Source organism: Hemitrygon akajei, chromosome 12, assembly GCF_048418815.1.
Source record: "Hemitrygon akajei chromosome 12, sHemAka1.3, whole genome shotgun sequence".
Lineage (NCBI taxonomy): Eukaryota > Metazoa > Chordata > Chondrichthyes > Myliobatiformes > Dasyatidae > Hemitrygon > Hemitrygon akajei.
The window spans coordinates 96,480,997-96,497,418 of NC_133135.1; the positions used below are offsets into that span (position 1 = coordinate 96,480,997).

Sequence of the window (16,422 nt, forward strand, 5' to 3'; positions counted from 1 at the left end):
TAATCTGTGGCAGCATTAAATAATTCTCTTTATGGTTAATGTTCCTTATTCTCTTGAGTTTCTGAAAACAATTGAACACAACTAAGTTCCATTAGGAGCCCAATGAAGCAGATAATTCATGAGATCTGCGGAGTCTGAGTGGAGATTTCTTAGCTTGAAATCACAAACTCATCGTAAAACCATGTGGCCCCTAGTTCTTTGTGCCATTTTGGGGTGGCACGGTAGCATAGTTGTTAGCATAATGCTTTACAGTTTCAGCAACCCCAGCTATTCGGGTTCTGCATCTCAATATATAACTATATTTATTTTCCAAGTTGAAGATATTCGAGTCATCTGCACTCTCAGTCCATTTCAGAATTTTGTGTATCATTGAGATCACGACTTATAATATTCTTTTGTTTAATTTCTCCTTGGCTGACAAACTATTTACTCCTGGAGTCAACCTATTAAATTTATTCTGCACTTATTCCAAAATGGATTTATTCTGTGGGTATAAAATCAAAAAGTGCATGTAGTATTCCAAATAAGGTCCTACCAAGGCATTGTAGACTTAATATCCTCCAAATCCCTTTGAGATTTCAATATGTCTGCTCATTTACTTTTTGTACCTTATGCACCAGTAGATGAAACCCCCTGTTCATTCTAACATTTATCTGATGGATTAATTTCTTTTCACCTAATTATCGCATGGTGCTAATTCTGAAGAAAAGTAATGAACCTGAAACTAACTCTTTACATGTGCTGCATTACCTGAATATTTCTGGTGTTTGTTTCTACTTAAGACTTAAACATAAAACATTACAGCACAGCACAGACCCTTCAGCCATGATGTTCTAACAGTGCCCTTGTTGATGTATAAATTTTTTCTGTGACAGCACTCAGTGCAGGTGTGCTCAATGATAGGGAGGGCTTTGCTCATGATGGACAGGGCTATATCCATTACTTTTTGTCAGCGTTTCCATTCAAGGCTCTTGGTGTTTCCATACCAGGCCATAATGCAACCGGTCAATGTACTCTTCACCGCACACCTTTAGAAGTTTGTCAAAGTTTTAGATGACATGACAAATCTTTGCAAACTTCTAAGAAAGAGAGATCGCTGTGCTTTCTTTGTAATAACATTTGTGTGCTGGACCTAGGATAGATCCTGTGAAATGTTAACGTTGAGGAATTTAAATTTGCTGGCCTTCTCCACCTCTAATCCCCTGATGAGGACTAGCTCATGGACCTCTGGTTTCCTCCTGTAGTCAATAACCAGCCCTTCTTCAAAAGAAACGGATCACATTTCTTCCCCATTCTGATATTCGGTTTGAACAACAACTGAACCTCTTGACCATGTCTGCATGTTTTTATGCATTGAGTTGCTGCCACATGATTGGCTAGTTAAGTATTTTCATTTATGAGCAGGTGTCGAGTTGTACTTAAAAAGTGACAACTGAGTGTAAATCGTGAATAACTGAGGACCCGAAACTGTTTGTTTTTGTATCTTAATGACAATATGCCAAGCGTAAAATGACTCATTTGTTTCCCCTTTATTTCAATAGGTACATTTAATATCAGAGAAATGTATACAATATACATCCTGAAATTCTTTTTCTTTGCAAACATTAATGAAAACAGAGGAGTGCCCCAAAGAATGAATGACAGTTAAATGTTAGAACCCCAGAGCCACCCTCCCATGTACAAACTGCAGCAAGGCAACACCCCCCCCATCCCCACCAGCAAAAAAGCATCAGCACCCTCCACCAAGTACTCAAGCTTGCAACAAGCATCAATAAAGACTTGCAATACCCCAAAGGTTATTCGTTCACTCTGTAATTCGACATACCACAGGCTCTCTTTCTTCCCTAATAAGGGTAAAAGAGGTGTCCCCGTTTCACAGCAAGAGGGGAGACATAACAAACAACTCGCTGATTTATGATGTTACAAGTCTGTTGCATCGCCTTTTCTGAGTTCTAGATAGATAGATAGATAGATACTTTATTCATCCCCATGGGGAAATTCAACATTTTTTTCCAATGTCCCATACACTTGTTGTAGCAAAAAAAAACTCATTACATACAATACTTAACTCAGTAATAATATGATATGCATCTAAATCACTAACTCAAAAAGTTAAAAAAAGTTCTGGGCACTCTGCGCCCAGAGTGTCACCCCCAGAAAGGTACGGCTCTTGGGGCACACATCCCACTGCTCCATATGTTCCATGTTTTTCCATGATGCTTCATTCAGGGGCCTAGAATCAGCACGTCTCCAGGCCGCGTCCTTGGGATATCAAAAAGTGGCCGGTCATGAGGCCCTGAGAGTGGATCCTATTCCCGCAAAGAACTGAAGTCAGAGTGTAACTCCAGGTCAGAGTCTTCTAAAGAACCTTGATAAGGAAAAAAACATCAAAGATAATAATAGAGCTGTTTCTGAAGATGTAAGCAAAGGAGTTGCAGTTTAGCGCCATCATAACTTCGCTCCATCATAACTTTGCTCCACCCCTCTTGTCTTTTAATCAATTTGCTATCCTTGTTTATCTGTTTCCGGCATTAAAATTTGGCAGACCAAATCTCTTGAGTAATGCATACAAACTGCTGGAGGAACTCAGCAAGCAGCATCTATGGAAGTGAATAAATAGTCAAAGTTTTGTACCAATTCCCTTCATCGGGACTGGAAAGGAAGAGGGAAGAAGCCAGAATAAGATGGTGGCAGGTGGGGGAATGAGTACAGCTAGAAGGTAATTGTGAAGCCAGGTGGGTGGAGGGAGTAGGGCATGAAGTGAGAAATTGGGAGGTGACAGTTGGAAAAGGTAGGGGGCAAAGAAACAATCTGAAAGGAAGGGATGGTGGACCATGGGGAAAAGGGGAAGGAAGGAGGGGCACTGAGGGAAGGTGACAGGCAGATGAGAAGAAGAGAAGAGGTAAGAGGGGAGCCAGAAATGGATGATGCATCCATTTGGAATGGCCAAGTCGGAGTCCAGACCTTAACCCAATTAGGATGCTGGGACGTGACCTGAAGTGGGCTGTACATGCACGGTACCCCAGAAATATTGATGAACTGAAACAGTTTTGTATGTAGGAATGGTGTAAGATTCCCCTTTGTCATTGTGCAAGTCTCATTAGCAGCTCAGAAAATATTTGATGGAGGTTATTGCTGCTAAAGGAGGTTCTACCAGTTGTTAAATACAAGAGTTCTCATACTTTTTTTCCAGCGCAGACTGAATGATTAAACAATGTGTTCAATAAAGACGAGAAGTACAATTGTTTGTGTCTTAATAGTTTAAGTGGATTGTGTTTGTCTATTATTGTGACTTAGATGAAGATCCGATCACATTTTTGTTATGCAGAATTAATGCAGAAAATCAGGTAATTGCAAATGGTTCATAAACTTTTTCTTGCAACTGTACATTACGAGGGGATCTTGATTAGTTAGGCAATAGGGAATGGATAAATAGATTTCAAAGATGAGTTGATGCATTTTGGAAAATCAAACCAGTGTGGGACCTACTATGAATTATAGGGCACCAGGGAGTGTAATGGAACAGAGGGACCTCAGAGTACATGTGTCTGGTTCATTGAAAGTGGTAAACGATGGTGAAAAAGGCATTCAGCATGGTGGCTTTCATCAATCAGGTCACCGCGTATAGATGTTGAGATGTTATGTTGCAGTTACATAAGTTGTTGGTGAGGCCATGTTATGAATACTTTCTGCAGTTTGTGTCACCCTGTTGTAGGAAAGATGTGGCTAAACTGGAGCGAGTGCAGAACAGATTTAAGGATTTTACCAAGACTAGAGGGCCTGAGTTATGGAGAGGCTGACCAGGTTGTCTTCCTTGGAATATAAGTTAATGAGAAGTAACCTCTATAACCTTTATAAAACCATGAGAGCCATAGATAACATGGATGGTAACAGTCTTTTTTCTTAGTGTAGGGGTATCCAAGACTCAGCGCATTGATTTAGGATGAAAGGGGAAAGATTTGAAAAGGACTTTTTAAAAGGAATTTTGGGTAAGGAGAGTACAAATCCATCATTTGGAAAGAACTGATGTTGGTAAGTTAATGGAGAAGATCCTGAGAGGCAGGATTTATGAACATTTGGAGAGGCATAATATGATTAGGAATAGTCAGCATGGCTTTGTCAAAGGCAGGTCATGCCTTACGAGCCTGTTTGAATTTTTTGAGAATGTGACTAAACACATTGATGAAGGTAGAGCAGTAGGTGTAGTGTACTCTATATGGATTTCAGCAAGGCATTTGATAAGGTACCCCATGGAAGGCTTATTGAGAAAGTAGGGAGGCATGGGATCCAAAGGAACATTGCTTTGTGGATCCAGAACTGGTTTACCCACAGAAGGCAAAGAGTGGTTGTAAACAGGTCATATTCTGCATGGTGATTAGTGACCAGTGGAGTGCCTCAGGGATCCATTCTGGGACCCCTATTCTTTGTGATTTTTATAAATGACCTGGATGAAGAAGTGGAGGGGTGGGTTAGTAAATTTGCTGATGATACAAAACTTGGAGGTGTTGTGGATAGTCAGAGGTTACAGCAGGACATTGATAGGATGCAATACTGGGTTGAGAAGTGGCAGATGGAGTTCAACCCAGATAAGTGTGAGGTGGTTCATTTTGGTAGGTCAAATATGATGGCAGAATATAGTATTAATAGTAAGACTCTTGGCAGTGTGGAGGATCAGAGGGATCTTGGGGTCTGACTCAAGGCTGCTGCGCAGATTGGCTCTGTAAGAAAGCATACATTGGCTTTCATCAATCATGGAACTGAGTTTAGGAGCCGAGAGGCAATGTTGCAGATATATAGGACCTGATCAGACCCCACTTGAGGTACTATGCTCAGTTCTGGTCGCCTCAATACAGGAAGGATGTGGAAACCATAGAAAGGATGAGAGGAGGTTTACAAGGGTGTTGCCAAGATTGGGGAGCATGCCTTATGAGAATAGATTGACGGAACTCGGCCTTTTTCTCCTTCGAGCAACAGAGGTTGAGAAGTGACCTGATAGAGGTGTATAAGATGATGAGAGGCATTGATCATGTGGATAATCAGAGGCTTTTTCCCAGGGCTGAAAAGGCTAGCACAAGAGGGCACAGTTTTAGGTGCTTGGAAGTAGGTACAGAGGAGATATCAGGGGTAATTTTTTTTTACACTGAGCGGTGAGTGCGTGGAATGGGCTGCAAGCGACAGTGGTGGAGGCGGATATGATAGGGTCTTTTAAGAGAATCCTGGACAGGTATATGGAGCTCAGAAAAAAAGAGGGCTATGGGTAACCCTAGGTAATTTCTCAGTTAAGGACATGTTCGGCACAGCTTTATGGGCCGAAGGGCCTGTGTTGTGCTGTAGGTTTTCTATGTTTTTATGTTTCTATGATTTCAGAGACATCTTTTTCCCACAGAGGGTGGTAAGTGAACAGCCAGGTGAAATAGTTGCGCAGGTGCAATAGTATTATTCAGAAGTTCTTGGATAGGTCGTGCAGTGGCAGGGCTCCGAGAAATACGGCCTAGAATGTAGAAAATTGGGAAGAGATAAGTGGGCAATATGGTCGGCATGAACACGTTTGGCTGAGTGTCTGTATCTGTGCTGTATTGCTCTGACTCTATATTTAGGTAAGGAGAGTACACATCCATCATTTTTAAAAAACTGATGTTACCCCTATTTCTGATATTTTATTCCTTGTTCCATTGATGGAAGAATTGTTATCCTTATCCCACTCTCATGCTGTTGGGCTCTGAAAATATCCCGGGCTGAAGACCATGCCGACTCATTCAATTTTTCCTATTATCCTTGATAACTTGCCTCTGGTTTGTGTTATGTGAATGATTGCGTTGTTGTAGTTCTCCATCCAGATGGCCAAATGATATCTTTGAAATTGTAGTTCCCTGTGTTGATTATCTGCCTGCCAGCTCACTGGCAGGTTCATAATCCTGATGGTTATAATATTTTGGGCAGTGATAGGTGTCATGTTTCAAAAGTAGTGTATTGTATTGCATTGTATGTACTAAATTGTATTTAGGGGCAGAGGAGCAACTGACTCATTCAGTGATAAGTTTTTACCTTTGATTCCTGAAGTGGTATTTAAAAGCAGAGCTTCAAAGTGTAATGTAAAGGCATGAAATCGGCAGTTTTAATTGGTTCGAGTGTCGCCTCATTATCAGTACCTTTGTCAGAATATATAATTCAGCAAATATGTGTTTTAAGTGTCCAGACGGAAACCATGAAGCCCAAGAAAGCTGCAAGCTGTTTGTCCTTTCAATCTGCTATCAACGCTGCATCCCAGAAACCTTTACAGAATGACACAGCAACTGGAGCAGGAGATGGGACAAGACAAAATGCCAGCACAGCCTATCTGCCTTCACCTTCTCCTGCCTTCAGGCCACTACTTCCTGACATCAGTGTGACAGGAGCTAAACTTCCTTCATCCTCAGCTGCAGGTATGTACAATGAGAGCTTTTGCTGCATTAGTGGCCAACTTTCCAGTTATGCTAGCAGAGAGCAGGTAGCTATTGTCTAGATCAGGAATGCCCAACCTTTTTAATGCCATGGAGCCTTAGCATTAACCGAGGGGTTTGTCCACCCCAGGTTGGGAATCCCTGCTCTATATTGAATTCATTAGATTAGGGTGTTATAATAGCTTGGTGATTAGAGTAATGCCATTGCAGTGATAACGACTGGGGTTCAATCGCTGGTGTTATCTGTAAGAAGTTTGTACATTGCCCTTTGTGACTGAGTGAGTTTCCTCCAGATACTCCGGTTCCTCCCACAATCCAAAGATGTGGGTTAGTAGGTTAATTGGTATTCATAGGTATCATTGGGTAGCACAGGCTCGTTTGTGCTGCAAGGGCCTGTTACCGTGCTGCATCTCCAAAAATATGTATAAAGTGATATTAACTCTAGATGTTGCCTGCTTTCCCTCCCAGTGATTTTTCTTTCATTCATTTATAGTTTGTGCATTTATCAAATGAAAGAATTTATTACCTTGTGGAAAGCTAAAGTGGGGTAAGAGATTTGGGAGTGGATAGCACAATTAATAATGATGTGTTGGTCCTTTGCTTTATAATGAGGAATCGGATGTTGACCTTCAGCACCACTTCACATTGGGGCGGCACAGTAGCATAGTGGTTAGCACAATGCTTTACAGAACCAGCGACCCAAGTTCAGTTCCTGCCACTGCCTGTAAGAAGTTTGTACATTCTCCCTGTGACCATGCGGGATTCCTCCAGGTGCTCCAGTTTTCTATAAGATGTAGGAGCAGAATTAGGCCATTTGGCCTATCAAGTCTGCTCTGCCATTCAATCATGGGTGACCCTTTTTTTTCTCTCCTCCTCAACCCCATTTCCTGGCCTTCTTCCTGTAAACTTTGATTTCCTCTCTTGGTCCAGGATCTCCTGGTTGGTAGGTTAATTGTTCAGAAGAACCTATTTTGTGCTGTATCTCCATAAATAAATAATATGAAGCATAATTTTAGTCAGTTATCGATAGTATTGAGAATAATCACCTGCATGAAGGGCTAACTACTTATTGATTCCATGATAGAACTAGATACACATTGTATTTTAATCTGTTGCTTTCCTGAGTTCAACACACACTTAGATTTCACTTATCATCTATTTTGTTAGTTAATAACCAGCTTCCAAATGAATCCTGTTTTGGTAAAGGTTGAGGACATTTGTGAAGCCAGTATTTTTCCAAATATTTGACTGATCATAAAATTATAAAATTTTCTCTGCTTTCCTGTCATTTTTGCAGTCTCCATGTTAAGTTCCCCACTTGCACTCCAGCATCGCATGAGTGCTGAACTTGCTTACTTGGATGCAATAGAGGACTCTGTTCGTCAGCTTTCAGAGATGGAGAAGATTCGAGGAATTGCACTTGCTCAACAGGAGAGTGTATCTTTGGCTCAGATCCTGAAGGTACTGATGTCTTCTGTTTCTGAAGTATTTTAAATGACATTGCCTGTGAATTTTCTCTGCAGGTTCTTTAGATAAATTCAGGGGAAACTATTCAGTGTTAATTTTTGCTTATTTTGAGCCCTTATTTTTGGTTCTGGACCCAATTAACATTCTGATCTTGAATTTCTATTAAAACTTAGTTGTACTTGAATTTCCCCAAGGTTCTAAAAATGTCAACTTTACAAAGCTTTTTGTCAGAATCGTGTTTAGTGTCTTGGGCATATGTCATGAAATGTGTTGTTTTGTGGCAACAGTTCTTTGCAGTACTGTGGTGAACTACATATTCCTGTCTGGAGACGGCCCCCCCCCCCCCCCCCCCCACCGCTGACTGGTCCTGTGGCTCCTCCCACAGACCCCAGTATAAAGGCAATTGGAGGCACAGCTCCTTCCTCAGTCTCCAGGATGTTGTGTGGTGGTCGCTTGCTGCTTGTGTTTTCTTCCAGCCAATAAAAGCCTACCTTAACTTACGTCTCCGAGAGTTATTGATGGTGCATCAATTTTATTGGCTGCAAATTTTAAAACACGGAAAGTATTTTACATCCGGAAAAATTGGACATTGATCCTCAAGACTCAGAAGCAGCTCTTGCCTTTGAACGCTGGCTTGCATGCTTCCAATCATACTTGGAAGAGATTCGCGTGACTGAGCCCACTATCGTGCACAAAATCCTCCTTTCGAGGGTCAGCCGAAAGTTTACTCCCTTATCAGGGACCTGCCGACCTACTACATGAGAACCCCCAATATGCCTACGTGGTCTTAACTGATGGACGGGAGGACACTGTCTCCGTCCGCGACCTGGCGCCCGCAGGAGCAGCAGACCACTACCCCGAACACTCCACAGTAACTATGAACCCTGTACCCGAGGTGTATACCCACCTGACACTGCGCACACCAAGCCCTAAACAGACTCCTCTCGACACTCCCATACCGGGCACCTCGCACATGCATATACCAGGCGCCTCGCACACGCATGAGGGATCACTGATGCCTAGTGGGCTGACACCTCCAGTCAGGCTGGAACCAGCACAACCACCATCTCCGGTGCAATCACAGCCGGTGCTACGTAGATCGCAGCGACAGATTCGACCACCTGATAGACTTAACCTGTAAATATACTTGTAAGAAACTTTGCCCCATGGGGACTCTCTTTTAAAACAAAGGGGGGGGGTGAATGTGGTGAACTACATATACCTGTCTGGACACGCCCCCCCCGCCCACGTCTCCGAGAGTTATTGATGGTGCATCAAGTACATAATAAAAACAATAGATTTATATATAGTATATAAAAATTAAATAAGTAGTGCAAAAAGAGAGCAAGAAAAACTGAGGTAGTGAAGTGGCCCCACCAGACCAGTTGATGCACCCAGTCAGAATGCTCTCCATGGTATATCTGTTGAAATTTGTGAGTGTCTTTGGTGATATACCAATTCTCCTCAAACTCCTAAAGAAATATAACCGCTGTCTTGCCACCTTTGTAATTGCATCATATTGAATTGAATTCAAATCCTAAGAACTTTCTACAGGGGCACAATTGAGAGCACCCTGACTGGCTGCATCACTGCCTGGTATGGGAACTGCAAAGTGTGGTGCAGACAGCCCTGCACATCTGTAGTTGTGAACTTCCCATGATTCAGGACATTTACAGGACAGATGTGTACAGGATCACTGGGGACCCAAGTCATCCCAACCACAATCTATTCCAGCTGCTACCTTCCAGTAAAGCGGTACCGCAGCATAAAAGCCAGGACCAGCAGGCTCTGGGACGGCTTCTTCTACCAGGCCATCAGACTGATGAACTCATGCTGATTTGAGTGTACTCTATATTACATTGACTGTTCTAGTTATTATAAATTACTATGATTGCACATTTAGATGGAGATGTAACGTAAATATTTTTACTCATGTATGTGAAGGATGTAAGAAATAATGTCAATTCAGTTCAGTCTTGTTTGGGGAAAAAGCCCCAGTGATATAATGTGAAGAGATGGTACTGGTTAATTGACTGTTTGTGTTTAGGCTCAGCAACAGAGACATGAGCATGACTTGGCCTTGCTGAAGCTAAAGGCGGACCAGGAAAAGTTGGCAACTCAGAAGCAGCTGGAAGAGGCCAAGCAGAAAGCAGCACAGGTATTTGATCATTTTGCATGTGTCCAGACATGTAAATACTTCAGCGTTATTTTGTCCTTGGGTGTTGGATTTGTATTAAGCCTGAAACCTTTCACAGAAGTAGAATCATGACAGTAGGTGGCAAACCAAAAGAGGAGATACTAGCAGCGATCAAAACTATGATCAAGATGGTGTTTTAATGATGGATCTTAAAAAGAAATAGAGAGTTGATGAAGTTTAATGGCTCAAACTCCAGAGATTGTGTTTTTGGCAACAAGACAAGATGACCAATGGTAGAATAATGGGAATATGATCTAGTAGCCAGAGTTAGAGGTGTGGGAAGTTTGTAGAAATGACTGGGTTGTAAACAAATGGAAGGGAAAGGCCCAGAATTAAAAAGCAAAAGTTATTATTATCCCACACATCAAATTCCATCAAACCAATAGCAATTATGGGTATTGACAAACAAAGCTTAGTTAATAGCCTCAATCACTCCCTACCCGTATAAGCTCCTTTTCTGTACACCTCACATAATTTTATATCTTTTCCGTCCATGGGTTTTCTTCAAAGCCTGTTAGTTTGACCATGTTTTTCATCACCTGAAGTTGTGGCTTGATACTAAAATTTTGTTGGCAGTTATGGTTAAGACCATAAGATATAGGAGCAGAATTAGGCCATTTGGCCATTGAGTCTGTTCCACCATTTTATCATGCTGATCCTTGTCGTTCCCAGCCCCAATCTCCTGCCTTTTCTCTGTATCCCATTATACCCTGTTTAATCAAGAATCTATCAATGACTTGATCTTTACAGCCACCTGTGACAAAGAATTCCACTGATTCACCACTATCTGGCTAAAGAAATTCCTCATCACAGTTCTAAATGGATATCCCGCTATTCTAAGACTGTTATCCTCTGCTCAGACTCTGCCACCATGAGAAACATCATCTCCATATCCACTCTATTGAGGCCTTTCAACATTTGATAGGTTTCAATGAGATCCCCTCTTACTCTTATGAATTTCAGGGAATACAGCCCTTGAGCCATCAAACACTCCTCTTATGATAAGCCTTTCAATCCTGGAATCATTTTTGTGAACTTCCTTTGAACCCTCTCCAATGTCAGCACATCCTTTCTTAGATAAGGAGCCCAAAAATTACCCACAATACTCGAGCCTCAGCATTACATCTTTACTTTTATATTCTAGTCCTCTGGAAAGATTACTAACATTGCATTTGCCTTTCTTACCACTGACTCAGCCTATAAATTAACCTGCATGGGGATTCCCAAGTCCCTTTGCGCCTCAGATTTATTGAAGTTTTGCTCTATTTGGAAAATAGTCTACACTTTTATTTCTTCCACCAAAGTACATGACCATACATTTCTTGACACTCTATTCCATTTGCCACTTCTTTGCACATTCTCCTAATCTATCTAAGCCCTTCTGTAGCCTGTCTGCTTCCTCAGCACTACCTGCCTCTCCACCTGTCTTCATATCGTATGCAAAATTGGCCACTAAGTCATCAATTCCATCACCCAAATCATTGATGTATAACAAAAAGAAGCGGTCCCATCACAGACCCCTTTGGAGCTCCACTAGTCACCAGCACCTTTTATTTCCATGTATTGCCTCTTGCCAGTCAGACAATACACTGTGTATGCTAGAGTCGTTCCTATAATACCATAGGGTCTTAACTTGTTAATCATGTGCCTCCAAGTCCCCCAAAACTACATCCTTAACAATCAATTCCAACGTCTTCCTAAATGGCTTCTCATTTTCTTTTTTCTGCTTTCTCCCTTCTTGAAGAGTGGAGTGACATTTGCAATTTTTTCCAGTCCTCTGGAACCCTGTCAGTATCCATTGATTCTTGAAAGATCATTAATAATGCCTCCACAATCTCTTCAGCCACCTCTTTGACAATCCTGAGGTGTCGACCATCTGGTCCAAATAACTTATCTACCTTCACCCATTTCATTTTCCCAAGCACCTTCTCCCTAGTAATGACAACTTCACTCACTTCTGTCCCCTGGCACTTAGCGGCATATTGTTAGTATCTTCCATGGTGAAGACATGGTGCAAAACTGTTATTCAGTTTGTTCACTGTTTAGTTGTTCTGCCCCTCTCCCCATTAATACTTCTCCAGCATCATTTTCCAGCTGTCTGAGATTTACTCTTGCATCTATTTTACACTTTATAAGTATAAGGAACCTTTTAATATATGTTTTTATATTATTTAGCTTACCTTCATATTCCATATTTTCCTTTCTTTGTCTTTTTAGTTGACTTCTGTTGGTTTTTAAAAGCTTCCCAATCCTCTAACTTTTCACAATTTATTATATACCCTCTCTTTGGCTTTTATGTTGGCGTTGATTTCTGTCAGCCACCCTCCACATCCAAAAATTATCACTCCTGCGCAAACAGGAGGTGAAACCAGCAGCTCACTGTTACGATGTTACGATCTGTAGACTCACTTATTCGAGTTCTCCCAACTCGAGAAGAGAGGGAAAGAGTCTCCCTCTCCCCCTTCCCCCCACTCTCTCTCTCTCTCTCCCCTTTTCCTCCCCCCCGCACACGTGAGGGAGATCTTGAGTGCAGGAGCCTTCTTTGAACAGCATTACTATTGTAACATTGACCTTTTGACATGCATTTTCTGTCTCCCGTTGCAATTTGTAGACCACATTTTTGCTACTGTTCGGAAATGTGTATACAGTCGGCCCTCCTTATCCGCGGATTCAACCAACCACGGATCAGGAAAACCTGGAAGTTCTCTCTCCAGCACTCGTTGTTTGAGCATATACAGACTATTTTTTCTTGTCATTATTCCCTAAACAACTATAACAACTATTTACATAGCATTTACATTGTATTAAGTATTATAAGTAATCTAAAAGGCAGTCCCCGGGTTATGAATGAGTTCCGTTCCTGAGTCCATCTTGAAGTCAGATTTGAAGTCGGAACAGGTACATCTGGTATTATTTAGCGTCAGTTAGTCAAACGTTTTTCTTAGTATATAGTACATATTTTACCTTTCTATGCATATAAAACACGTAAGAAACATACGTGTTTCAATAATTAAACCACTGCATTGCTTAGTAATAATTGTAGCTTTCATCGGTGCAGGGCCTTTTCACATACTTCATTAAAATTGTTCCGATTGTTGGCTGACTATAGACCCAACGCTTTTCCAATGACCAATTGCGTTTCACCTCTTTCTGATCGCTTTATTACTTCCACCTTATTTTCAATCATGATCGTGATTATTTTCGTGAACAGAAACACCGCGGATTCAGAGCTGCACCGCCGGATCCTAATGTCCACCGCACTGAGACGTTAAATAAAGTCTGGGGTTCCACTGGGTCCTAAAGACCACCGCACCGGGACAGGTTAAATAAGGGACTTGAGCATCTGCGTTTTTTGGTATCCGCGGGGGGTCTCGGAACCAATCCCCCGCGGATAAGGAGGGCCGACTGTATAACTCCCATCAGGGTCTTTTTACCCTTGCAGTTCCTTAGCTCTACCTACAACAATTCTACACCTTCCAATCCTGTATCACCCATTTCTAATTGGATTTCATTTTTTTAAATGACAGAACCATCCCAGTGCCTCTGCCTACCTACTTGTCTTTTTGATACAATGTGTATCCTTAGATGTTATGCTCTTATTTCAACCATGATTCAAGTATGCCCACAACATCATACATGCTAATGTGACTGTGCTACAAGTTCATCAATCTTATTCCCTATGCTGTGTTCAAATAAAGCACTTTCAGCCTTGTATTCATTACCCTTTTCAAATTTGTCCTCGTTTTACATTACAGCTCATCCCGTTGACTGCAATTTTGTCCTATCATCAGACTCTCCTTGTTATCAGTCTCACTTCACACTGACTCTGTTTGTAAATCAACTAACCCATTACTCCAGATCCCATTCTGACCCCAGCACCAGTTCCTCAGCCATGTGATTATCTGCCAGATGCTCCAATTCTTACCCTCACTGGTGTGTGGCACAGACAGCAGTCCAGAGATTACTACCCTTTTCTGCTCTCTACCTTGCTCCCAAAGTCTCTCCAGGACCTACTCCCCTTTCCTGCCGATGTCATTGTTGCCAATATGTATGAAGGCTTCTGGCTGCTCACGCTCCCCCTTGGGAATGCCATGGAATGGATCTGAGACATTCCAGACTCTGGCATCTGGGATGCAGTATACCATCTGGGTGTGTCTATTGGGCCCACAGAATCTCGTCTCTATTCCTCTATCTATGGAATATTCTATCACTACTGCAGTCCTCTTCACCTCTTCTCTCTTCTCTGCCACAGCACCAGATTCAGTGCCAGAGACCCGGTTGCTGTGGCTCCTATTTCCCCCTCCCCCAAGTAGGTCATCTTCCTCAAAATGTCCAAAATGGTATATTTAATATTGGGGGGACTGGCAACAGGGGTATGCTGCACTTCCTGCCCATTTCCTTTCCCTGTCCTGATAGTCACCCAGTTACCTGCCTCCTGCAACCTAAGAATAACTTCCTCAGTCTCCCTTATGAGCCAAAGGTCATCAAGCTATAGCTCCAGTTCCTTAACATGTTCTCTGAGGAGCTACAGCTTGGTGCACCTGGTGTAGATGTGGTTATCAGGGAGGCTGGAGGTCTTCCAGAATTCCAACATCTCACACACACAACAAAAAAAAACCACCTGGAGCCATTCTCACTGCACTAACTGTGCCCTGACAGATGAGGAATCAAGAACAAGAAAGAAGAGGAAACTTGCCAGACGCTTACCTTGTCTAAGCCGAAGAGCCAACTGGCCCACTCACACAATGGCCTGTCAACTTGTCCCTGGCTTATTTTTATTCACCCTAATTAATCCTGTTCACTGGGTGCAGTCTAACTGAAAACTGCTGTGTAGTGCTGCCTTTTTTTGTAATCTTCAGTTCTGGACCTAAATGAAATCACCTCTTCTTGTGCTCCCGCTCACTGATTGGGCAGAGTCCAACTCTGAAAGGTGTCAGTTGCATGTGTAAAAGTCAAAATTAAAAGATCTATTAAAAAGGAAAATTGTTAGAAATTTTCAGGTCAGTTGAGCTCTGGACTGAGCAGCAAATTTATTTGGATGCAAAGTCAACAACAAAGACCAAATTTTGATTATTTCCCTTTTTTTTTATTTACCAGGAGCAAGGTTAACCCGTAACTGCTTAAGCCATTTCTGTGACATTTGCATCTCCTGAGCAAATACACTTCTTAAAAGAGAAACATGGTATTACTTAATAATTTGCAACATCGTTCAAGGAACCCAGAAAGAAGCTTGATGCCTTGGAGCATCTTTGTCCAGAAAAGCAAATTGAAACATGGGACTGAATTTTCTAAATAACATTTGACTGCCATTTGCTGACCAAGTGCTGTGAATGAACCTGCTTCACTGTCATGGAACATTAAGTATAGCTAGAACATAGAATAGTACAGCACAGGGACAGGCCATTTGGTCCACAATGTTGTGCCGAACCAGCTAAAAAGCAAATGAAAAACACCTAAACACTAATCCATCCTACCTGCACCATGTCCATAATCCCTCCATCTTCCTTGCATTTATGTATCTATCCAAATGTCTTTTAAAAACCTCTTGTGTATTTGCCTCTACCACCGTACCAGGCATCCATGCCTCTCTGAGTAAAAAAAACTTACCCCTCTCATCCCCCTTGAACCTACCCGCTCTCACTTTCAATGCATGCTCTGTGGTATTAGATATTCCAACTTCAGGGAAACAGATGCTCTCTTAAATCTCTATGCGTCTCGTAATCTTATAAACCTCTTTCAGATCACCCTTTAGCCTGCAGCACTCTAGAAAAAACAACCCAAGTTTATCCAGCCTCTTGTGATAGTACATGCCTTCTAAACCAGACAGCATCCTGGTAAACCACTTCTGCACCCTCTCCAAAGGCTCAGCCTCTTTCCTGTAGTGGGATGGCTAAAACTGTATGCAATACTCCAGATGTGGCTGAACCAGAGTTTTGTAAAGTTGCAACGTAACCTCCTGATTTTTGCACTTAATGCCTCAACTAATGAAAGCAAATATTCCGTAAGCTGCCTTAACCACCTTATTGACCCGCGTAGCCACTTTCATAGACAAAAGATCCCAAGATCTCTCTGCTTAGATCCCAAGATTTCTTTCCCTTAACAGTGTACTGATTCGTTGCATTTGCCTTAACTAGGTGCAACTCCTCACATTTATCTGGGTTATACTCCATCTGCCGTTTCTTAGCCTATATCTATAACTGATCTATATCATGCTGTATTCTTTGCCAGTCTTGTATACTATCCACATCCCCATCAATTTTTGGATTATTAGTAAATTTGCTAACATTCTACATTTTCATCCAGGTCATTTATATACAT

At 41.9% G+C, this 16,422-nt stretch overlaps 1 protein-coding gene across 4 annotated transcripts in view; it reads left to right on the plus strand.

The window, feature by feature from the left end:
- The window catches only part of cep350 (centrosomal protein 350), a 277,088-nt gene that overhangs the window by 158,669 nt on the left and 101,997 nt on the right, over positions 1-16,422 (plus strand). For all 4 annotated transcript variants that reach the window (XM_073063710.1, XM_073063706.1, XM_073063707.1 and 1 more), the window contains exons 16-18: positions 6,190-6,422; positions 7,738-7,901; positions 9,955-10,065. In XM_073063710.1, the coding sequence (XP_072919811.1) occupies positions 6,190-6,422; positions 7,738-7,901; positions 9,955-10,065 (508 nt within the window). The remainder of the gene's footprint in view (positions 1-6,189; positions 6,423-7,737; positions 7,902-9,954; positions 10,066-16,422) is intronic.